Source organism: Diadema antillarum, unplaced genomic scaffold, assembly GCF_040938485.1.
Source record: "Diadema antillarum isolate AM-2024a unplaced genomic scaffold, OU_Dant_1.0 seq00000533_RagTag, whole genome shotgun sequence".
NCBI classification, from domain to species: domain Eukaryota; kingdom Metazoa; phylum Echinodermata; class Echinoidea; order Diadematoida; family Diadematidae; genus Diadema; species Diadema antillarum.
This window is the reverse complement of record NW_027271484.1, coordinates 12,711-38,434: the sequence shown is the minus strand read 5'-3', so window position 1 is coordinate 38,434 and position 25,724 is coordinate 12,711. Positions and strand designations below refer to the sequence as shown.

At 37.8% G+C, this 25,724-nt stretch overlaps 1 protein-coding gene across 1 annotated transcript; it reads right to left on the bottom strand.

Moving 5' to 3' along the window:
* Positions 1–7,512: 7,512 nt before the first annotated feature.
* Positions 7,513–24,804, bottom strand: LOC139734559 (AP-4 complex subunit mu-1-like). The gene is made up of 13 exons (XM_071645333.1): positions 24,473–24,804; positions 21,058–21,143; positions 19,187–19,293; positions 18,521–18,617; positions 17,855–17,974; positions 16,038–16,109; positions 15,414–15,485; positions 14,531–14,597; positions 13,775–13,935; positions 12,141–12,232; positions 10,722–10,820; positions 9,401–9,518; positions 7,513–8,355 (listed from the first exon to the last, which is right to left on the bottom strand). Exons 1-13 carry the CDS (start codon positions 24,528–24,530, stop codon positions 8,158–8,160), a joined length of 1,347 nt encoding a protein of 448 aa, XP_071501434.1. The 5' UTR covers positions 24,531–24,804; the 3' UTR covers positions 7,513–8,157.
* Positions 24,805–25,724: the final 920 nt, after the last annotated feature.

Below are 25,724 nucleotides of genomic sequence, written 5' to 3'. Positions count from 1 at the left end.
AAATACTGCACATTTCACTTCTTCAGTGAACAAAATGGTAGTTGATATTAAAAAGAGAGCAATATCAGAGGATTTTACAAACTCGTCTTCATCTGTGCATTCATCTTAGATAGTCATATCCTACATCACGAAATGCTCTGGTATATTTCTTCATTGAAATCATGCAAGAGTCCATATTAAATCTTTAGGGCCACTCCTCACAGAGATTGCACTACTTTACTATACATTAGTCAGACGCGTAACACCACAATTGTTTCTCGCATGCACAAATAGATCTGCACATAAGTCGATGTGTGTGCATGCATTGTGTGTTCGTGCATAACTATGTGTATTATTATTTTCAACTTTCCATGATACAGTTGTAAATGAATAGTTAAGTTTAGGCAAGGAGGTTTGAGAAATGAAGTTCCAACTGGCTGTAAACATTCAAACAGCTTTCAGATTTCTTGTGATGTACAAAGGAATTCCACAGGTGCAAATGTGACTTTGATGATCGGGGTTCGATGCCGCCGTCTTTCCAAGCTAACAGATGATTCATCTGAAACGCTAACATAATGTCGCCTATATTTTGTTTGTTTTTGTATTACGGGAAATTAAATTTCAGCTAATGATAACGCATATGAAAAAGAAAGTAACTCCTGTCCACGAATATGTCAAAAAGTATAAATCTGAGCCGTACGTTGTGAAAATATGTGAACTGCACCCTTACTGGAAAGTCGATTTTATCATCTTTCCGATCACTTCCAACAAATGAAACTGGTATGGTATAATCTTTAAGTGTAGTTCTTTATTAAGTTATATGTTAGATTAGTGTAAAAACATGTAAAGTCGGGTTATTTTAATTCTTATTTCATCAATTTTTGTGGAATTTTTATTCGCACATCCCTGTGTCTGTACCCTTATGTACCGCTCATGTTTCATAAGAATGGACAGCGAAAAGTAATTACCATCATAAAGACATATCTTCCATTGAGAGTGACGAGTTCATGATGCAATGCCACATGAATCAATTGTCTTCCTATCTGTGAGGCAGCTCCAGTTCAGCACACACTTCAAATATTTCTTAGTGGCGGTATCAAACATGGGATCAAAGTAAATAACACTGTTGTTACTCCATCTCTTGAACCTCCTTGGTTTAGGTTTCATCACATGTGAGTCCTGGAAAGTGCTGTTTAATCTTTCTAGAAAAGAAAAGACTGAAAGTAAGAACACTGATGATAGTTACAGAGAAATGGTACTCTGTGGTGGAAGAATATTGACTTACAGAGGAAATGAACTTGAAGGCCAAATACATACTTTAGTACAGAGATCTAAAGAGAACCGGTTGCTTTCTTCTTCTTTTTTTGTGTGTTATTAGCATTTTAATATTAATATTCTGTTTCAGGGTCAAAGACACAAATGAACATTTCATAGATCAGATAATGCAGAATTCAAAGAACAATAAACAACAGTGTCCTCCATCAGGTTTAACAGCTTTCAGAAGAATACTTGATGACTATATTTAGTACCTCCTTTACGACATCCAATTTTCTCTCTTCAAGGTAGGCAAGGTAGTGCTGCAAGTTATATTGAATGGAAAATGATTTCAGGGATCTTGGGAAAGGTATTTTGTCATGGGTTTGAAGGTCCTACACAAAACAAAACTAGAAAAGCACAGAACACAGACCTCCGCCAAGCCAGCAACTCATTTCCAACCTTGTACACATGCAATTTCCCAAAATAGAAGCATTTTGTTTACGTCATTGCACGGCGTCTAGCAATTGCCCGAGCAGAGCATGCGATTTAGTGCGCGTATGTAAACCATGTAAACCTCCAGTACGCACAGCGTGAACCCTAAGTTCGTTGACCTTATATGCCAAAGGATGAAAAATCCTTCAAAAATCCATACAAATTGCCAGATCACTACCAAAATTGAATGAGATGTTGTGTCAATATCAACTTTTTATGCAAGTTTCATTTTAATCTGTACACAAGTTTTTAGGTTATTCTGCAAACAGAAAAACAAGCACCGTTGATCACTTAACCTCCTTCCTTGGCAGAGGTAACAGTTGAAAAGAACAGTGGAGGGGATGACCTTCATACTGTGTGTACGCTTGATAACATGGAAGAGTCTACAATGAATTCCCATTCGATTTCCATCCCAAACAATTCTAGGAAATTCTCCCTCCCACGATGACAGCAATTGCTCCACACATACCAGTCCACCATTTATGGGATATCGTGTGTCATACATAGTATGAATCAAACATGATGCATCACTTGAAAAAAGCGTGCTAAAGGGATGGAATCATGTAGTAAGAGATTAATAATCATGTGACACAGCTTTAGTAAATCGCAATAGACATACGAACAGAACTAGTCATCCTAGTTAAGGTTTATAAAATACAGTGTAAGTTATAACAGGAGTGAGTGGATATGCCATGATGAATGAATTTACATTGGTGTTTTCCATCTCCCTCTTTCAGAGTCTTAATAGTCTAGACCATGATATGGCACTTATTGATAATGATGTTGCATATAGTGTAAGTATTGATAGATAATTTTTTTTTTCCACAAGCAATTTACAGACATTTTTCCATGATTATGCTCAGATTGCATTTCAAAAACATCTTTCATTCAACAATAGAGGTGGGTTGAAAAGAAAAGAAAAGTGGGGCATCATAAGACTTAATTGACTGAAAAATTGAAGCAACATTTTTTTTCTTTTTTCTTTTTTCATTAGCTAGCATTGATATTTTAACCATCAAACACAGAATCCACATTTCTGTAGCTTGGTGATGTATCTTACTGTTACAATGTTAATCATTCAAAGTCAGTGTTACATAGGACATACAGTTCTCTTTCATTTGAGTTCTACTCTGGTCATGTACTACTATCTATTGTTTGCAGAATAATCAGAAGCCTCTTGATGGCTAAATTCATGACTGATCCTTTAATAAGTTAGCAACCCATTTTACAGGTTTTAAGTTAATGACATTGATTCTACTGGCAAGTTTTTGTAGTTTTTCATTTCAGTTTTGTGCAGATGTAATAAATATGTCAATTTCATCAATTCTTCCTCTCCCGTCAAAGTTACGCAGTAAAATTCTAAGGTGCTAATTTGAGACCACAAATAGACATTTTTTTTTTTTTTTTCCTCAGCAAAATTATTGTGGGACTGAAAGGGTTGATAACATTTCATCTCTGGGGTGATAAGACTTCATATCTCAAAATGATGAATTTGCAGGACAGCAACAAAACTTTTCACAGCACTTTCTCACAAGAACATCAAAGTTGACATTAAATGATGTAGAAACATTGTATTGCATTACATTATCATTGTTTTGTTTTAAAATGCAAATCTGTATTTCATATTCAAAATTGAGTCTGAAAGTTTTTTTGTATCTGCCAGTGAGATAAGAGGGCTTGTCATCCCATGAATGATATAAGAAACTACAAAAGTCTGAGTTGATTCAGTGAGGTAATCTCCACTTTGCAATAACCTTACAGGTGAGCATAAAGATAACTTGTCAAAACTCATCAAAAAAGAGGAGGAACTCCTCAAGCACTTACATAATCGAGAGCATATCATAAAAGTACACTAAAAAGGTATTCAGACAGGAAGTGACATTAAAACATTGTGTTTGGAGACACTGTCGAAAAAGTACTACTGCAATTAATTTAATGATTAATTAAAGTGCCTACTTATGTTTGCTCTTCGTGAATGCTTGCTGATGTTATTACATATATTTCTTCTTTTATCGATATCCTAATGACTAATATGAAACAGTTTGGAAAATGAGGAAATTCAGAACTATGAAATTGCATACCTTCGGGGTGTTTCATAAAGCTGTTCTTAAAGTTACGAACAACTTAAGAACAACTGGTGATCAGTTCTTGTGCTGAATTATTGAAATTCTGATAAGCATAGCACATCAGAACTGATCACCAGTCATTCTTAAGTCGTTCATAACTTTAAGAACAGCTTTATGAAGCAACCCCCCCCCCCCCCCCCCCCCCCCCCGAAGAATCTGAAATGGATTCTGGAAAAAAAAATTAAAGCTCTTGAAAAGCACGATCCTTTCCAAAGAAATACAATTTCTTTGAATTTCCACCTGGGTGTTACCATACTAATGGGAAGACAAAGGCAAACTACAGTTTAACCTTCCACTTACAAGATTCTAAAATTCACGTACATGCTTTTTTGTAATAACAAAGTTCATGTTCATGGCTTTGGATGAAATTCTACCAAACAAACACACACACACACGCACTTCCAATCTCAAGCCTAATTTAGTATATCAGACTTCACTTTAAAGTTGTTGGCAAAAACCGATAAGTCCATTTTTGAAGATTTTGAAGTACGGTCTCTCTCATAAAGTACAAAATAATACCTTTTAAATGATATATTGGTCACTACATATAAAGGTACATTTTTGAAGTTATGGTCAAAAGAAGCAAAAATTTTCTGATTATTTTCTTTATTTTTCTTGACCATTAATCTCAAATATCTCCATTTTGGCAAATATGGACTTATCGGTTTTTGCAAACAAACTCTTCACTTACATCAACATTCTCGGAAAGAAGTTTTATAAGTTAACAATTCAGAAAAGTAGAATCACAAGACACAGGAAATTTATTATATAATGTACAAGTAAATTAATTTGAAACGCTAAATATGGACCAAAGAGTTCCAGATTCATCATTTTTTACATTAAGTAATCATTCAAGTATGACCTACTTGCATACTGGTATGATACCAGCCAGTGGCATAGTTTACAAGCAGACAAGGGTGAGTAGCTGAGCACAGTTGTAGTTTGTTATAATTTGTTATAATTCTCACACCATATTGGCTAAGGTGGCAAGAGTAATATTCATCAGTATTCAATTTTTTTTAAAAGATCTAAATACAGGGGAAACTGGATATAGCAAACACTGCTATAATATACCAATATCGGGTGTTACGAAGGAAATTTTCATGGTCCCAACTTTCCTTCCACACAAGTCTAAGTAAAACCCTACTCTTATAGTGACATCAGCTGTTACGAAGTAACTGCTATAACAAGATAAAATTTATTTCCCAACAAAGGAAACATAGTTAATCAAACCTGTTATAGCTAGGTAAAGCAAAATATCTTATGGGCAAAGCTTTACTTTGCCTGTGTGATCATGTTCGAAGATTCTACAGCGCAATATGACGCAAATTGTGTCTTGTATATTTTCTACATTGCGCTCCACCTAGCGCTGCATTTGTATGTGTGAACGCATGTATACATGCACAGTGTGCTACAGTATGTAAGGTCAATGTATGGCCGTATGAATACATATCATCATGACATGGCAGGTGTGAGGCAATCTGATGTTGTGATTGGCTTTCTACTAGGGGAATTCCCAATCTCAACACATGCGTGCATAATGTACATAAACACAAAATGTATCACACAGCATTATGCATTTATGTTCTTGAATCCTCCACGCACATCACACGCTTGCCAGAACCATCAAGTCATATACCAATTCACATACGATCGTGGCACGATCGCATGCAAACTATACATTTACAAATTCAAAATTCCTTAGGAAACACATTCTTAAATTGTATTTCATTGCAGAAAACATTTTCACACAAAAAGGTGAGTCATTCTTTCACACACATTGCCACGTTATCAATATTGACTGAGATGTGATCTGTAGCCCCAAATGTAGGATCCTACAAATTAGTGTCTATACAAATGCTTTTTTGTATGCCAACTGATATAACAAGATATCAGCTTTAACAAGAAAAACTACTTGATCCCGACCCTCGCTATATCCAGTTTCCCCTGTACACTCAAATCATTAATTAACCATTAATAGGAAATACTTTTTGCCAACGGGTACAGTCCTACATAAAAGTTTTATCTCTTTCTTCCATGACATATTTTTGTACTGATGCATTGCTACTGAGTTGTTGATAGACAATAGTGGTGTAGATTGAGTCAGTGGAATTCTATACACACAAAGCCTAGAGTCGTCCTTTATGTAATTAACAAGAGACCTGTGGGTCACACGCTCACCTGAGTATCGCAAGTTCACCTTCCATTCATTCTTTCAGACTCTTACCTGAGAACATTGGAAACTTATGGTGGGGGTAGCTTTGAGAATGGGGGCATGGTGTCCATTTACATATTCCATCACACTGGTAAAAATGCCTGCCAAGTACACTGTACTTTATAGAATGTTGGATTATGCAGCTTGGGGGAAAAAAGACTTAAAGCCCTATCACTTTTGATTAGAACTAGAGAAAAATATTATTTAATATTCATTAATTTCGGAGGTTTGGACCCCCTGGGGCCCCCAAAGAAAGCATGGTGCCCATTCAAACATTTTGAGATCTTATCCCTATGGGAATGCTACTTGACAAGTTTGGTGAAAATCCATTATGTTGTTTTCAGCAAAAAGATGAAACTTTAAGCCCGCATTTGAACCCCCCATCCCATCCTGCTTCCTTGGGTCCCAAGGGGGTGGAGGGGGTAGGGAGGGCACCCCTGATTCTCCCATGAACAAACTTGAAACAACAATCATCAATATACTGACTCATTGTATTAACTTAGCTCAATCACTTCCAGTTCTAGAGAAAATCTGTAAAGATTCCTTACAGGAGGGGGGGGGGGGGGGGGGGGGGCTGGGGCCCCCAGGTGGGGCATGGTGCCCAATTGATGGAATTGAGATTCTATCCCCCTAGGGATGCTACCTGCCAAGTTTGGTGAAAATTAGTGACAGGGTTTTCAAGAAAAAAATGAACATTTACAATTTCAGTCCAAATTTAGGCCCCCTGGGGCCCCCAGGTGGGGCATGGTGCCCATTTGATGGGAATGAGATTCTTTCCCCCTAGGGATGCTACCTGCCAACTTTGGTGGAAATTCATAGTGGCATTTTCAAGAAAAAGATGGAAATGTACAATCTGGGCCTCATTAGGACCCCTCCCCACCCTCCTCCCCTGGGTCCCAAGGGGGGCACCCCTGATTCCGCCATGAACAAACTTGAAACTACAGTCATCAATGTACTAATTCATAGTATTAACTTAGCTCTATCACTTCTGGTTCTAGAGAAGAAGATTTTTTAAGATTCCTTAATTTTGGAAGGTTTGGGCCCCTCTGGGGGCCCCCCAGGTAGGGAATGGTGCCCACTTGAACAAATTGAGATCCTATCCCCCTAGGGATGCTACCTGCCAAGTTTGGTGAAAATCGGTCAAGGGGTTCTCAAGAAGAAGATGAAAATGTAAAAGTTTACGCACGCCGGACGACGCATGACGGACGACGCACGACAGAAGCCGGACGAAGAGCAATTGCAATAGCTCACTTGAGCCTTCGGCTCAGGTGAGCTAAAAAGCACAATGAGAACCTTGTATCCAAAACAAATGAAACTGCATAAATCCAGTCAATTGCACACAAAGTGTTATCTTTGATTAGATATAATTTATTGTTAATGAAACACGAAAAATCATGTTAGAGTGGAATGTTAAACAAAAATGAAAATAAAAATTGTCAACTCTGTAAGACATATGAGCACTTGAAATTTCAATAGCCACAAAATACTGTAAATATGTTGAATTTCTCCATATATCTAATGCCGTACTGAATTAAATATCACTGGCATATAAGGACATATACACATGATGGTTCAAAAACTTATAAAGACATCATTACTGACATGCTGTTTACATTTCATTCATAATGAAATTGATAGATTGGAATGTCATTAGTTTAACTGTGCCTTTGCGGCAACAATACGTACAATGCATGTGCTGTTTATATCTGTTCAATGAATACACTGCATTTAACAGAAAGGTCACTCATAATGGGTCAAATTGTTTGATTTTTTTATTACAATGTACTTTCAATGTAAATTATAAAGCTTATTCATTGTTTGATATGCCATGCAATAAATGCTCAAAGGTGGATGTCACATTCTTCTAATGGCAGTAATATGGTACCTTCTTGTAAATCTTGACCTAAATTTCTGATCCCCAACAACATAATTTACCAACAAAAGAAAAACAGAACGTTATCAGAGTGTAAAAACACATGCACGAACAGACGCACCCACGCAAATTCTCAAAAACAAACAAACAAACAAACAAACAAACACTCTGAGGTGATAAAAAGGAGACTGTCTGACAGCTGATGTAAAAATGTGCTACCTTAGTCTGACCACATAGGAGTCGCTGAGAGTGGCATATCGCACCCATCTGAAGGGCACGTAGGCATTGTGTCTGTCAAACACCTTCAGGTAGCGAATGGCCAACTGGGAGGCTGCATAATCTTTGATTTCAAACTCCAGGCTGACGGGTCCTAGCTCCATCAAGGTGCTGCTGCTCAACTGTTCCACATGAATCTGTGAGCATCCATGTTTACATGAGAACAAGATTACAGACAGATTAGCTCCATGAACTTGATATCTGATACCCATTGCGATTACTGTCCATTTCAAGAAAAAAAGAAACATAGCTATGTCTTTTAAGATTACTTTGATAAATGACTACAAAATAGAAAAAAGTTTCAGTAAATCAGATATAAGTTATGGAATTTAAGAGTTCTTAGGTTAAAGAGAGGTTGCCATTGATAATGAATAGACCAAAACCATGATTTGTATCATGCTACCACACACAAACCTGTGGGCATTTAGTGAGGCTTTGTTATGATCAGCTGCTGTGGATACATCATTATAATTGATAACACCTGTTTAATGTCATATTTTTATGGATTTATTTCTTTTATCATTCTATTAAGTGAGGTTTTGTTATCAGCTGCTGTGGATACATCATTATAATTGATAACACCTGTTTAATGTCATATCTTTATGGATCTTTTTTTTTATCATTCTGTTGTTTGATTGTACTCTATAAATAAAACTCAAATTGACCATCAGGTCGCATTTTGCTTCAGTACGATTAAGACAGCACTATGCAGAATAGACTGAAAATTAGTTAGTTGCATTGTTTTAACTCACCCTAAAAACAATCGCCCTAACAAGCAACAAAAACGATTGTGTTGCTTTATGGCATCTTATGCTTCAGCTTATATAATCAATAGTTAGCAAATAATCATTAAACACCGACTGAATTATGAGCATGAGAAATGGACACAGAAATCGGTGTCATTTCATGCATACAAAATATGCAATGAACAGACGCATCATACTCTATATTTTGATGGGATTGACAATGCAATCTACATCAGCATGAGGATTTTTGTGCACAATAGTAGCCAAATGGCTGTGTCAAGCACATTCCACTTTAATCAAGCTTTATGTATTCACAATATAATACATGTGCCACACTATGCCACTGGTACACTGTTCGAATATAAGTAAAGTAATTTTCAGAAAAATGTATCACATATAACAGATATATAATAAAACATTATGATCACTTGCTCACCCTGAGTTTGGCAATGTACTGCATACCACCAGTCATCTTCTTAATGGTCCATACAGCTGTCTTGTCTGCCTTTTTGTGCTCAACTGTCTGTGTCTGTGATTGCAAACTTGGAGCTACACTGTATAGTAAAAACACATCGCAATTTTTCAAACGAGTGAGATACACCAATGCAAGAGTATAAAAAGAACCAAAATATCGCCTCTTTCAAAATTGAATATCAGGGTTTGGGGTTTGGGGTTTGGGGTTTTGTTTGTTTGTTTTTTGGAGTGTGTGGCTGACGATCTTCTTCACTCTCGTAGACTTAAGTATGTGTACAATCAACAGCAAATTGTTTAGGCTGCAAATGATAGAATGTGGCCATTACAAAGACTGGGGACATTGACTTCAGAAGCTTACTACTCTGGGCAGGAAGTACCTCACTTTTACCAGAGAATTATGCAGGTTTATTGGTCAATATTTACCTACTGTCTGTATTTTTAAAGACATGATACAAACTGACTGCACACTTGGATGTTTAGTACAGCAAAACTTGGGCCTCTAGTGATCCATGCAAAACTCACTGGGACATGTTGCTAGCCTACTAAATGAAATATAATAATGTTCTTAACATTAAGAAGACACTATTTTCACCACTAACACAATTACATCTTCATGTTTGGAAAAGAACACGATACACACTGTAAAACCAGAAACTTTTGCATATTGGAGCTGATGGCCCTTTTCGCATCATGAAACTTTTGCGAATTGGTGACTGGTATTCATTGCATTGTGAAGACAAAAACTTTCACATGCATTTTACTTTTGCAAATCCTGTCTCCTGGCTAATTTCATGAATGTTTCATACACACAAAAATTTCTGGTTTTACAATATTGTTTTCATCACGTCAGCATTTAACAAACATGCCTACTGTTGAGTTGACATTTGCTATATATCATGCAGAGTTAAACGTCATACTCGTAGAGAGGGCCACGAGATATGTAATCCACAAATGTCAAAATGTGTGTACATCTGTATATATGTATGAATATATATCATGTATATACATGTATGACAGGAATTTTTATCTTTTACAGAGAATTTCGAATTATGTTTTCGTGATGTTTGCCTTGTGTCTGAAACAAGTCTTGAAAGTATACCTTGTCTATTTATTGCAATTGCATAAGATATGTCTAGTTAATTGTATATTGTGCAAAGCATTTGAAATTGTGAATGACATATACCAGTACAAGATTATAATATATGCCTACGTACAGGCAATGCATCATCACTCACAGCCCTTTATGCCAGTTTGTATAATTGTCAACAGCAAGTGGTACTCACTCTGTTGTGGCTTTGGGAAGTGGCAGGATTGCTGTAATATTGACTGCATGATTCTTGGGATCCATGTTACACATCAGAGCCAGCTCAACATCAACAACCCTGTGGAAGGGAAAGAGATTCATACAAACAAAGTCTTTGAATCAAGTACTGACCTATTTTGTGACTGGGAGATGGAACAGTATGCATATGATGCACAAGCTTGATTGAGATGGTGAGAATGAAATGCATAGTGTAACTTTGTAAAGGTTTTAACCCACATTGCACAGACGAGTTGGCTCTAGACCATTTATAAAGTTAATGCAATTGCGTACCTGCCGACCCTGAGACTTAATAAATCTGAACAAACAAAGACAAATTATTTGAAATCTGAACTTTCATAAATTTCATATACTTTACTATTAACAGATATTTCCAAAAAGTCAGAACACACTGAAATTAATGCGTTTTCTTTCAGTGAAAAATCTGAATATTCAGATTAAAACTGAACAGTTGGCAGGTATGCAATTGATTTACAAAACAGGTCCGTGCATCACATGTTGTGTAAAATCAGTGCAGATAATAGCTGCGGACATACAATGATATATTCTGGGGCACAGAACCTCTCTATGCATTTGACTTGCCTGGAAAATTTTTGAATTGTGACACCCCTAATAATCTTTAAATTTGTGGCACTCTGGCATATAGTAGGCCTATGTGTGTGCTGGATGAGTAACGTGAGAGTACCAAGACACACACACACACACACACATGGTGTTGGTGTCCGAAAAGTACCAATATGGCTTGTGTGCATATAACTCACAAAGTTAGGTTCATTGTGTATGAGAACAAATACACACTTCGGCCCAAGTAAGTAGGATTATGAGTAAACTGACACAATGCATACAATCTATTTAAAAATCTCAACATCTGGACTAAGCACCTCATATTTTAAGGTATCCAAAATTACATCTTTTCTCTTGCTTAGATGGAAGAGATAAAATGGGCACAGATATCACTGGCTTACAAGACACATATCATCTACACTTTGTACCACATGTTTTGCTCAGAAAGGAGAGGTGTCTTAGTCGGTAACAAGTCTGCCTTGCATTGCAATCAATACGTTTGGTTTGAGCCTGAGCAAGTCTGATGATTGTTGAGTTTTATCATAATGTCCCCTCTAGTATGGGCAAAAACATAGGACATAAATTGGAAATCTGTGTTCGATAGTTACTTTCCATTCATGTTAAAGATTCCAGTTCCTACTTCTTGCACAGAGCACAGCGTAAAAATCATGAAGTGGTCCATACCACGCACACAATGGCAAATGGGTGAATGATATTGACCCCTGTGGTACATCCTATGTGACTTAGATTAGGCAGCCAATGGAAACAGTCCAGCACATCTTGCCGTATGGATTGTGTCTAGCCCTGCAAAACTCACTGCTTCTCTACGTGCTTGGTTGATACAGCTGACACCCTGAATGGGAGCACACTTGGTAACTGACTTGACATGCCATACTTCATGATAGTTGTCTGAAAAGAAATCCATAAACAGAGAATTTCAGAAGGAAATCAACATAATACACACATGAAGGTTCTACCACTCACTGGTACAGCAGGCAACATCATACATTTTACATTATTTGTATTGTCATTTGCTACCAACAAGAGGCTCAAAAATAAATTCACATCACCATAGCTGACCCTTTTTGAGTTCTATTCAAAAATACTCTACACTCATGATATAATGAACACTATTGTAACGAAACTCTCATAATAATGAAATGGAAAAAAATCAGGTCTCAAAATCACTGTCTATATATCTTTGTATACTTTATTGTTTGGCTGTAACAAAATTTAGATATAAAGAAAGATAACAGCCTGTATATCACTTTCACACCTAAAACAGGCTTGAACATCAATTGCATTGAACCAGCAAGTGCCCCATTCGTGTTCCTTTTTTCTGTATGCACATACACACCAACCCACACCCACACACAAACCAAACACATGTACTCACAAACACACATATAATTTGGTGGATTCCAAATACGGTGCGCCACCTATCGGTTGCAGCGGACAGGCCGATTTTCAACTTTGGGGTCGACATCGCGCTATAAGCAGCTAGAGCGACATTGTACGCTGCAGCGCAGCAGACAGTACATGTACTAGTAGCTGCATGCGCAATGCACTGTTTACTGTACAATAACTGTACTGGCCTAGCGCCTGGCGATCGGTATAGCGGTAACTAGAGGTACGCGTTACGGTTGCCACAAAGCACAGCGGACTTAAAAAAATGGCAGACCCCCCAAACCCAAGGCCCAAGGCGAAAATGGCTGACCCCCAAGACCTAGCTGCCTTCCGGCGAATGCGAGTCGACGAACTGAAGAAATACCTGAATTATTGTGGCAAATCTCCCGTGCAGTCAGGAGAGGCGGGCCAAGCTAGACCAGAAGGCCAAGAAGCACAAGGAGGCTTTGGCAGCCCTGGTTGAGTCTGTTTAGAACAGCAGGTAAGTAACAATTTGGCATGTGAGATGCCCTTTTTTCCAACCAGCTTTGGTGTCTTTTGCCAAAGAAAGTCAAAAGCCAAGCCTGCATTTTGGAGTGTACATACGTCGCGTCGAACATGCAACACGGAAAAGCCAGTTTGCTACTAATACCATACTGTATTGATCTATCTCTCGATCTCGCAATTGATATCCGGCCGGCCCAGCCCGGGCGCCCGCGCTGCCCGCCTGGCGCGGCCGGCTGAGCTGAGCTGCGCCTGCTGCATGTGTATAATGCGAGTAATTTTGATGTCGACTTTTTCCCATAAGGTATTGCGGATTTCGGCCTGTCCGCTACAACCGATAGGTGGCGCACCGTATATGGAATCCACCGAATTATAATAAACGTTTTATCCTTTAGTAAAAATTAAAAAAAAATGATAAGCTAAAAAAAAAGCTTGCAAATTATATAGAAGTAGCTCAAAGAACTGAAGAAAAGAAAGGAGTTATATGACAGAATAATACACTACCTGTGTAGGACTGCAGTTCGATAAAAAATAAACATTAAACATAAATCTCACACTCACCTCCCCTTCCTGTGGCTGAATAGTGAGCACTCTCTTCTGCTCAAACTCGCTCAGGCTGATGGTGGGATGGAACTGGACATGGTCTAACCGCACTCCAGGTCCGCTACTGACTGGACTTCCCCTTCCAATGACCAAATCTTCACTCACACCGATGACGAGTTCTGGGAGAACATTGCTACAAATAGGTCACGAATCCCTCATGCAAAGGCTACAAATGTTTAAATTCCTGATCAAGGTCATCCATGCATCTGAAAACTTCACTGATATCTGCTAACACTAACTTGACAATAAATATCGAACTTACTGAGACAAATTTTCAACATACTGTTGTAGTATGGTTTTCAAGTAAGCAGACTTTTTCTAATCAAATACCGGTAGGCAGTTAACTTATGAATAAAAACAATTGACTAAAATCATTTTCTTGTACACACAGGTAAAAGGTAGGAACAATAATCAGCTGCTTCCTATAAGTTCATACCAGTTTTACCATCGCACTTCAGATTGAAAAGGTATTATCCACATCTGAGTAGTGTTTAAATCTCATAGTACAAAACAAAAACAATTAAAAAATTATATTTCATATCTTGAGATATTTCTCCAGGCCAAAATGTAGGCCAAATATAAAGTGACATTTCTGATCAATGCCTACTTTTTGATCCACGTCCCAAATTTTTTAAATGTTGTTAAGTGGCAGAAGAAACCCTGAAAATTAAAACAAGAAATTAACTGACCAGGAAATAAATATTGAATACTCACCAGGATTTCCAATAAGAAAACTTCTTAGTTGAACACTGCCATTTAACTCACTCTGGATTACAGAACCCTATGAAAAACAATAAATGGCAACAGGAAAACAGAGTTTGTGATCTTCTTGAAATCAATCACATGGTTCACATGGTTGGTACACATTTTGCAGCAGAGCATCAGTTTGATTCTGATTATGAATATGAGGAGAATTTCAGAAAATGAAAATGAGAGTGCCAGCACAAAAGTATGTACAGTTATAGACATTATGTAATTCTACCAGGGAGGTCACCTCCTTGATTCTACATAAAATCACTGGAAAAGGCTTGATTTATAGCTCCATTAGGAAATTAAACGAGATGCACTATGCATACAATTCTTGTTAAAATTGAGAATTATCAGATTCCATAAGTATGCAGCAATAGTTCACTGAACCAGGAGGCACTGACTATAAACATGGCTCTCTTCTGAAGAAACACCTTGTACAATACTAAAGTTCAATTATACAACACATGCCTGAACTGAGTTTGAAATTGAAAAAGCATGCAATAATGATTATGTTTGGTCATGCTTCATGACACTGCTATTTTGATAATTTTCTCAACAATTTCTTCTCTTTTCTCTATGGGATGTGAATTCATCAGTAATCAATCTATTCTAGGCTGTGAGAAGATAATGACTTCCACTGTTAATCATGGAAGCACTCACATAACTTGTCATTGCATGCACTCTGCTTCTCACAGGTTACTTTGCTATTCAGTTGTTTCTAACATGTTTACAAGTCAAGGCCCTATCAAATTAGCAAATATCTACACCTTGGTCACAAACCATCCCAAATGTACAACAAAGCACCTAACACTGACAGACACCATAAAAATAAATGAAGTATACTCACATTAGCTGTCATTAAAACTGTGAGCCTCTCAATGACATCCACAAATATTTCATTTTTCTGACCTCCAAGGGCCTAGTTTGAAGAAGAAAAAAAAAAATACATGGGTTCTACTACTACTCTCAGATTTCCAAAAGCATCAACAAGATACAAGTTACAGTGACATGACATGACTAGGCACTGTAATGTCATCAGGCACTAGTATTCCTAAGTGACATGTAAATCTCATGTATCAAATGAATGCAATTGGTTGCTCTAATGAATATATTGTTTTACAATACTAGCTCAGAAAATATATAAATAATGAGAATATGGGACGCAGCCAATGATTACAGGCCTTACTGCGTGACATATCAACTGTGGCTACTAAGAATCTGATATGTTCCAATGTCTTTACTTGCATGGCAAGCAGAGATTCCCTTGACAAGCTTGATTTATAGCACTCTCATCACATTCGATTGAATGGGATGTTCAATACATTGCAATCACATTGTCTGCATGACTCCTTTTAGTTTCGCTCATAATTACTACACAATGTGTTTTAATCTCAATGTACTAATTCATTAGCAAGTATATAACATAACCACGCACAATTCGAGATTAGAAACTACATTATCATCTAAGTACCTTAGTATGTTGACCAAGTGAGAGGGGCTTGTCCGGACAATTGCTTGGAGCAAGCTGAAAGTCAGATCCAAACTGAAAAAAAAAAATAGATACACAATTAAAATGCACCAAGGATTAATTATTATTTTGATTTACTGATTTCCTACAGATCCACAAGTGATTTCCACATCTAGTTCTTCCAAAACCATGACTGATTCTTTTTGGATGGCAAACATAAAACTTTACAGATATGAATGAAACTCTGTGCTTAATTTCTACATATTTCATCCTGAGTATTCTTCCATACAGTCTGTATGAAAAACAATCTGATCAGCCACACCTAGGACAGTGTTGTTCAGTCGTACTGTATAGTTTAGGCTCAAGATATATGGGAATAAATATTATCAAGATCTCTATGTTCAAGTAAACACAAAAAATAATGTCTACAATGCCTCAAAAGCTTACAATTTAGCATTCGTTTGTTCACTGAAAACTTTGTAGTACAGTATTCATGGCATAATCGGGCATCTGATAATCGGGAACCTCGCTTAAATGACATACGCTTCCCAGAAACATTTCCAATGCATGTTATTTTCACTGGATAATCGGGCGGGGACCTCTGATAAACGGGACAATTTTTCTTCAAGCGATCATTGATTTTGTTGATATTTTACACAAAAAATCTACCAAAATACCACAACAATATTTCAAAGATTCCCTATCAGTTGTCGTTTACATCGAACTTACAAAGCAAGCTTCGGACTGGTGTGTTTTGACCTCCGTCCATCCAGTACACGTACATGCATAGCCACGAAAGCGCCATGTATAAGTATCCATGCCATTGCGAAACACATGCTTTCGCGAACATTCTTCTCCCCTACATATTAAGCAAAGCCATGTGCTCGCTTGCAATTCCTACTCACATCCAAGAAAAAACATGCCTCGCTCACACAGCTCAGGCTGTGTACGTTGTTTAATTTCAGTCATACAATTGTACACTTTGAGGGCAAAGTCCAAATTCCTCGTCTCTGAGTGTTTCAACTTTTAAAACATTGTGATCTGTGTGTACGTCACAATCTTCCTCACTTGTGAATGGGCAAAAGTTACGTGATTGAAATGAGGGCTATGAACAGGGAGAGCTAGAGGGTCGCGCTGAGGGGTAGCGTGGTTGTGTATTCATGTACATGTCGTGTGCCGTTAGTGTATGGTGAGCGCTCATTGCGAAATCGGGCACCCCGCTTAAAGGGGCCGTGTTTGCTACTCCCAACCTGTCCCGATTATGCGATGAATACTGTAGTAGTATAATTATGCTGGGGTGGAGAGAATGTACACATTACCCAGTTGCTGCATACATATGGCATATCTTTTACAAGTTGGGACTTGTGCAACAATTTCCTCAGCAGTTAAATAATGTTAGTGCATTCCCACCTTGCAGGAGATATACAGTACATATCTGTTATGCGGAGGCAACAATATCTATTTGAGCGTTAAATTTTGTGAACATAAAATCAATTCAAAGTATTCTGCATCAGTACATGAAATGATGAATTATTACAAATCATTGCACTGTAGCTGCAAGATAAGTACTACGTTTGATGCTATGCAGATATTTTCTTACACAAATATACTGCCATGGCTGCTTCAACTTTGACTGAAAGAAGATCAAAGGCGACACCTTTGGTTCTTGACATCGTTGGATGCATTTTACTTTCATTAGTTTGATTTTAAATAAACTACAAAATCTGTAATGTCTTCAATGAAATGACCAGAGAAAATATTTTAGACCAGAGGAAGAGGCAGAAATATCATACCATGTGCAAGGAAAAATAAAGTCTTACCAAACCGGGTCCCAATCCCAGAATTCCTTCAATTTGTCTATCTGGTTTGACCGCAACTGGCTCTCTCTGAATGTATGGCTTCACACTACGGGTTGAAGTCGTCTGAATGATTCCATAATCCTTTAAACAAAATTCACATGACAAAATTATTGATGGTTCTGGATGTCTGACACATCTTTTTCACGCTTCATTAAATACGATGATTACCATCTTACCGTCTCTGCAGGGAGACATTTTGTACCTTCAAGGATTTCTAGCCACCTTTTGCCACAACAGTAACAAGGCAAATCAATTTGTGCGAACACAAATTTGAAATAAACAAGAACGATTACCAGTTAAAAGAAACAAGGGCGATTTCATTTCATACGAATAAAAACAATTGGGAATTTGCAATCTTGCTATATTGTAGTCACAAATTAGGCATCTTACTACTACCTCGCATATTTGACAGCAATAATTCAGAATTTTTTTTCCTGCAAAATACAATGTATTTCACAATTCTGAATACTAGTGGAAATAAATACACATACCATTATGTAAAGTTACTAAAGATGACCAAAAAATATTTTGAACACATGAAAAATATTTTGAACAAATAAAAACATGTAAAATAAAACTCTCTGCTATCAATGTTTATGAGCCACATGACAGCAGTGTGTTACTTACTATGACCTCATCAAGAAGCTCATAGACAAGAGCTGTGTTTTGTATGACTGCTTCTTCACACACCATTCCACAGAAGTCTTTGACTAAGGAACAGATCCTGGAGGTAAAAGATGAATAAGATTGGCACAATGCTCACTTTCTACAGCTATAAGTACATATGTTTACTAGATTATATTATAGATTTGTACACAAAAATGTAGATTAGAATCTATTATGCTAAAAAGAAGAACTCTCATGCACATCATATTATATATTTATATTACATGATATATATGTGTATTAAGATTGTGTGAATTGAAAAAATGAGAATTCCCAGTAAAACCTCTAATCAGGGTTAGCAATTAACACCTTTCTCATCTCTGAGTTCATTTGCATTGTGTCCACATTTGCATTCAAATGTGGACACGTCTTTACATGTGCTATTCACTATCTTTGTGCATCACCTCTACTCATTCATAATGACACATTGTTTCTACCCTTCTTCTCATCCTCTCTCTTTATACTTCTCCTTTTCTTCCCCTAGGGTTTTTGTTTTCCCTCTTCTTGTTTTTGAACTGGGTGCATGTGGATAACATCAAGGGTATACAAGGTTGCATGTTGATGAATATGAAAATTGGCTTAAAACAGCAACAAAACTATTTCTAGCAAGCAGTTCCTTTCAATTACCTTTCAAGGAGCTCTAACGCAGCAAATGGAGGTTCATCTGGTGAAGCAGTACAGATGAAATATAAACCATTGCACTTGATGTGAACAATGAAGTTGTTTCCTATTTTCTGAATAGCAAAACAAGAGCGACATAAAAAAGATTATAGGCTGTGATGTACATGCAACCGGCAATTATATACAGTGCTGTGAATGAGGAAAGACATGCTGCCTTAAATATATTTTATGTATGTATGACTGTCTTTGTACTTGGAATTGACTTAAGGATTCCAATCGATTCATATTGATGAGGTATCTTTCCTATTATACATTTGAAGGGGTCGCTGCAATATAGTGCCAACCCACACTTTTGTCAAAATTGAGTTACATGCATTTTGATAATCCTCAGCCTTCACCCTAACCCCCGTGGAAATATCATATTTGAATTCAACCTATAAGATGGTAAAAAAATGCATGCATTCATGTTTTATTAATGTACAATGTATGGACTTTCCAAACATTCAACAGCGATTATCTCAAAATGACTATTGTGTGGGTTAGCACTATATTGCACCGACCCCTTCATTTAATTAGCACAAAAATGACAGACCCTTGATATTCATGTAAGGCAGTCATGCAATGGACAAATTGTAAGCTGATGGAAGGAGATAGTGTGTATCATGAGCGTGAAATCTTGTTGGCATTGTTATTGTTGTTCAGATTTCACACGTATTAACACATGAGCATACACTCTCATTATTGAAACCATCCACAAAGTAAAAATGAAACTGTAACAGAATAGTGACATCCCCATGTAACTTCACAAAACTCACAGAGTACTGGTTTTGAGGATGGTCGTCATATAATATTGTATACCAATAACTTCAAGGGCAAACAAAGCAGAGCAGAGCAAAGCTATCACCCTAGTGGTAATCCTTGGCAAATTTGGTGATAATTTGGCTATGCATTTTCAAAAAGCTGAAAATGTAAAAATGCCCCTCCCCCCCCCCCCCCCCCCCACCACCAATTTGGTCCTCCCCACAGGGTGGGGTTGGGGTGTATCCCTGGATCAGCCATGAACAACTTGAAACTAAAGTCACCAGTGTCCATATTCATATCACTAACTTAGCTCTATCAATTCTGGTTCTACTTCAGAGCAGAAGACTATTCAAAAAGATTCCCTAAGTTTTTAGGTTTTGAGCATGGTTTACCAGGTTTTATTCACTTCATTATTATATGGGCCGTGACACGAGAAAAGGGCCCTTAGAGCCGCTGCGCGCAAACGCCACAAAACGGCGCGGAAGTTTGACAAAGCAATACGCGCAAAAAGGGATCAACTAGCTAACTGTGCGCACATGCATAGACGCATCAAAAAGTGAGAGGATTTGGACAAAACATCCTTTTTTTAATGTCATAATTGGGGCATTTAGGAGTGGAATTTTCGAAAATGGCCTGCATATCTAAATACGACGGAGTTCCTTCTACAATGTGGAGGTGAAAAATCATTTTCAGCATTTAATGCCCAAAGGGCCCTTTTCTCGCGTCACGGCCCATATATATATACTTTTTTCTTTTCTTTTTTTTTGGTGGAGGGCATATGAGATTCCATCTCCCTACAGATGCTACCTGTCAAGTTTGGTGAAAATTTTCAAGAAGCAAATATGTAAAAAGTTTACACAAGATGCACATCACATGAGACATTGTACCATGAAGTGACTGCAGTTTAGCATACTTAACTGAGCCTTGACTCAGGTGAGCTAATAAACGTAATCAGATCGTTTTGATACAAATATGAAAGAAAAAAAATCAAATTTGTAATTGCTGCATCTGCCATTTTGGTAATACATTGCAGTAAGTACTTTGTAATGAATCAGTAATATCACTGCCTCACTTACAATCACAGGAAGCAACTCTTCTGAATTTCCCTTCTTAAGGTGGGAGCGAAACACATTAGCCAGTAGAGGAATCCCATCGTCAGTGTCTGATCACACGATATAAAGGAAATCTTGTAGATTTGCAGTCTTTGTATAGACTAACTTCAAAGTTTTCTAGATTAACTATTCTATAAAGGTTTAAAATATCGGCAAGAATAGATAGAATTATATCCCTCACAAATTGCTTCTCGTCCTCTGATTGGTCGAGAGCACTGTAAACAACAAAACATAATTCTACCATACAAATGACTATACTCCCTAGGGAAATGGTAAAAACTATACCACGCTGGTGATTTTCGCTCCTTTTTTGCTTCGCGTCACAACGCGAAATATTTCACGTGTAAATGAATGGGTATCGCAGCACCTTTGCTTCGCGAGAGATTTTATGTACAAATGAATGGGTACCGCGGCGCCTTAGATCACTGCACTTCTCGAGAACCACAAGGCACGCATACACTCAATGCGACACGGGTTACGTTAGAGAGACTCAGAGAGACTCTTATAAAGCCCTCATTCTACCTAAAAAGAAAAAATTGTATTACGTTACAACGGAGTAGGCGATATAATTAGACAACAATAAGCAAGCTAGGGTTCTTCGACGTACCGTAGGCCTTTGGGGAGTTCATGCTTCGTTGTTTGAAAGTTGGTCTCGCAGTTCACTAACTCAAGCGACCCACCCAAAAGATGTTGACAAACGAAACTGCAGTAGATAGTAGGCCTGCTTTAACGTTAGCGCTATAAGCCTAACGTTAGTTCTACCTGTCTAACAGTAGGCCCTATTTCCCGTAATCTCATTCCTAATAATTATTTTTTAGAGTGTCTAACGAGTTAGCTACCGTACGAACCGTACGAATAACACGAATTTACAGTGGCACTCGATGCTTTAATCGCTAGAATTTTTCCAGTGCCTAATCTAACCTTATACGCTGTTACTGAATGCTACCCAAATTTACAATGTATACTTGCATTTCAACAGGAAGTGATAGTCCATATTCATGTACAGACAGCTAGGTAGAAAGACGACAGAAAACACAATCGACTGCAGCTCACAGTCACATCGTTTATCAGCTCGAGCACGCACATCACCGCACTGGCAACCGAACGTACTTGTTGACAGATCGGATACTAGTAGTATGAAGCGCATAGTGAGTTTGCAGTTTGCATGCGCATGTTTACCAGTACGTTGTACAGCAATGCACTGAGTACACTTCAGCGGCTGAGCGCGCAGTTGTCTCTTCATAGTACGCGTACGCGCTGCCCTCCTGCTGAGCTGCTTTCCCGAGCGTAAATGACTAGTCAATCTTCTTGAAAAGTAAAGCAAGATGCCCTTAAAAAAGGGGGTAAATTACAGAATACCAGCAGTCGAATACTCTTAAATTCATTGGGAGGGATATAAAACAAATAAATATACCAGGCCAATTTTTCGAGGCACTGGTTGAAACTATGTGCCTTTGGTGACTTCAGTAGCACTATTTTCTTCGGGGCTGCGCCCCTCAGAAAATAGTGCTACTGAAGTCACCTCATGCGCATAGTTTCAACCAGAGCCTCTCAGGCCTGGTATATAATTGTATACTGTTTATACAAAAGGAAAAAATCAATAGCATAAATGACACCTTTCACTAGACCTACAACATACAACTTTACTCATAGGATTTTTAATTGTCTAACACTATCAACCCTCAACAAGTACAAAGACCCTCTGTCTGTGTTTCCTGGCATACTCTCTTAAAATCTGGTTTAGAATGTATACAATGCAGGGCCCTTCAGGACATAAGCATAATCCACTTCTAGATTTGGTTTCCTACTCAAGACTGATCTTAATATTCACAATAAACACCAGACATTTTTGAGACTCTGTGTATCATTAGATTTCAAAGAACAGAAGCTAGTTAGATAGACCTGTCGGTCCTGGCTGAGCTGTTCTCTAGACCTTCCAAGCTCTTTTCAACCAGTAGACAAGTCTAGGTCACGAAGCTCTCACAAGTACTGGTGGGCCGCGCCGCATTGTATAGTTGGACCTACCACTCATCGACCACTTTTTGAATGAATACCTTGTATCTCAGAAAATATCCCTCATTTTCACCTTAATTTCATCCACTCGAGGCAGAAAATTCCACAGATTCATATCCCGGGCTCAGATTGTTAATTCGTACTGTACACGCGCAGTTCTCGGCTACAAACACAAGTGACATTTTTCACTGTACACCGGCGCAAGCTCATTTTAATCAACCACCCGTTTTCCCATTGAAAAGCACGTAAATCCAGGGAATGGGCAGATATGTGTTAACAATAATTACGTGTATTACTAAATGAGGATTTTACAATTCTTTTCCTCCTGTTTCCTCAGTATACTCGGGTTATTTACCTGTATCCCCCTAATTTTTCTCGATTTGTATTCATGTTCAAACGTTCCAGCATATTGCACCCTGTCCCATGGCCATGCGTATTTTCGATTTTATACATGAGAAAGCCATTGCGCGAGGGTGGTCATTCTAAAAATAGGTGGTTGATGAGTAGTAGACTTAGCTTAGTATTATGCCACAATTGAAATTCAAAAAAAGTAAATACAATATTTCACTATTTGATCTAGAACAGGGCCTTAAAAAAAAAAGAAATGAAAGAGCCAAAGTGGATCTCTTCAGGGTGAAAACGGTCGAGCAGATAGGTAGAAGCATGGCTCCTATTTAAGACCGTCGACAAGAGCAAGACTAACATTGTCAGAGGTAAGGTTTATGACATCTTAATTTATACAGTGACAGTGTGACAGTGAGTGAGTGATTGCTGATCACTACAGTGACAGATCAGATGCCATGGTAATCATGAATAAAAAAATAAAAAAAAACATGCCACAGCACATGGGATGTGTCTTTCTGATGCATCATGCATTACGCATATAGAACCAGTCCTATCCTAATATACTAGCTCAGCTCAAAATGCAATGGTACTTGAGCTTGTAGCAATGTGTAGACAGTGCAGTGGAACAGGATATTCAAAGCCACATGAATATAAATAATTGGGGCTACACTGTAGTGTACAATTGTAATAGACAGAAAGATCCGTCTGTCCGGAGGACTCTTTTGTATTTTGCCATTAACGCCGTCCTCCGTAGACAGGGGATCCGTGAAGCCAGACGCAGTCTCCGCGGAACATTCCCCGACGGACAGATACAGACCGATCTTTCGGTCAACAATTGTAAGTGCGTCGCTCTAGCTACTTGCTATGCATTCACGACTGCACTGCACTGAGACTCTGCACTGCGCTGAGCTACACAGTTTGACACACACTAGAGTTTAGGTTTTATTATTCTTAGACAAGACAGACATCCGGTTCAATCTTCATCTTCGTCTAAATCACAAAAACTAATCACAAAGGATACATTCTCTATACAACAAATCAGTCCCTCTGCAAGACAAAATCAAAATCTGAGACAACATCCTGCACAATCACGGCTGAAACCCACCACCGGTTCTACCCCAGCACGCACCGGCACCTGTACCTCCACGCCGCGACTGTCCCCTACATCATCAGCTAGCGTAGCTGGCTCGCTCGCGATCGCGGAGCTTGGCTGCGCACACAAGTCCGTAGCAGACGCTCACAATAATACGATGATCGATCGAATGCCCTTCCACTGCCGCACCACGCAAACAATTTGTTGCTGTTGTTGTTTTAAAGAATATTTTATTCTTCATCAGTGGGAAACATAATATACAAACAGATTTATACAAAATTCTCTGGACCAATTTCATAATCCTTTACATCAATAAATACAAAATTTATACCAAAACTTTACATCAGTTTAATATGTTTTGATACACTCTGATACATTTTTTTCACAATCCATATACACAATCCATACCTAAACGTCTCTTTTTTTCTAGTTTTACACTACTAATCCCTCATTCTCTTAGCAATTTTATTCTTTCATTACATTATAAATTCTATTAGCTAATTTACTTACCCAAAAAAATAATTTCTTTTCAGCTTTCATTCAATCCAACCTAAAATACAGCTGTATCAATATTCATTGATTGAAGTTAATTGTTAAAAAAACAAAAAAAAACTAGAAATGTCGCTATGGCGACTGGTATGCCTCCGCCATAATGCATGATTCTCCTAATAGGTCTAGATAGTACATGTGGACAATGTGTGATTACATTTTCACAAAACTGGCAAAATATTGAAATGACAAGTTTGTCACAAATGTGTTGAATGTTCACCTTCCTTGACCTTGGTTTAATTGGATGAATAGGAGAGCATGTATTTGGGGATTTAAGGACTTTAACTTGACTTTGACCCATTCATACATTTATGCATTGAGTAATTTTCATGGTACCAGTATGGAGAAAAAGTGCAATTTCTGTACTGAATAGTAAATTGTTACCATGTTCATCTGGCCTTTGACCCTAAAATTCATAAGATAATCACTTTCAGGTAGAACATGCATAAATATGCAGTAAGTTTCAAGATAAATTGAGCCACTTCCGAAATATGGAGGAAAAAGTTACAAATGATAGTTCAGCACTTTCACTTGATCTTTGACCTTTTGACCGTTGAGGCAAAAAAAAAAAAAGAAAAAAAAAAACTCTCCAGAGAATTTCTATTAGGTTACACATGCATACACCAAGTGT

Bases quoted from the DNA above. Each gene is read 5' to 3' on its own strand.
- LOC139734559 (XM_071645333.1), bottom strand. From the start codon at position 24,530: ATGTTGTCTCAGATTTTGATTTTGTCTTGCAGAGGGACTGATTTGTTG. The intron at 18,618-19,186 runs GTAATTGAAAGG...TTTTACCTCCAG, and splicing joins GCGTTAGAGCTCCTTGAAAG to GATCTGTTCCTTAGTCAAAG. The intron at 14,598-15,413 runs GTGAGTATACTT...TGTTTTTCATAG, and splicing joins CAGTTTTAATGACAGCTAAT to GGTTCTGTAATCCAGAGTGA.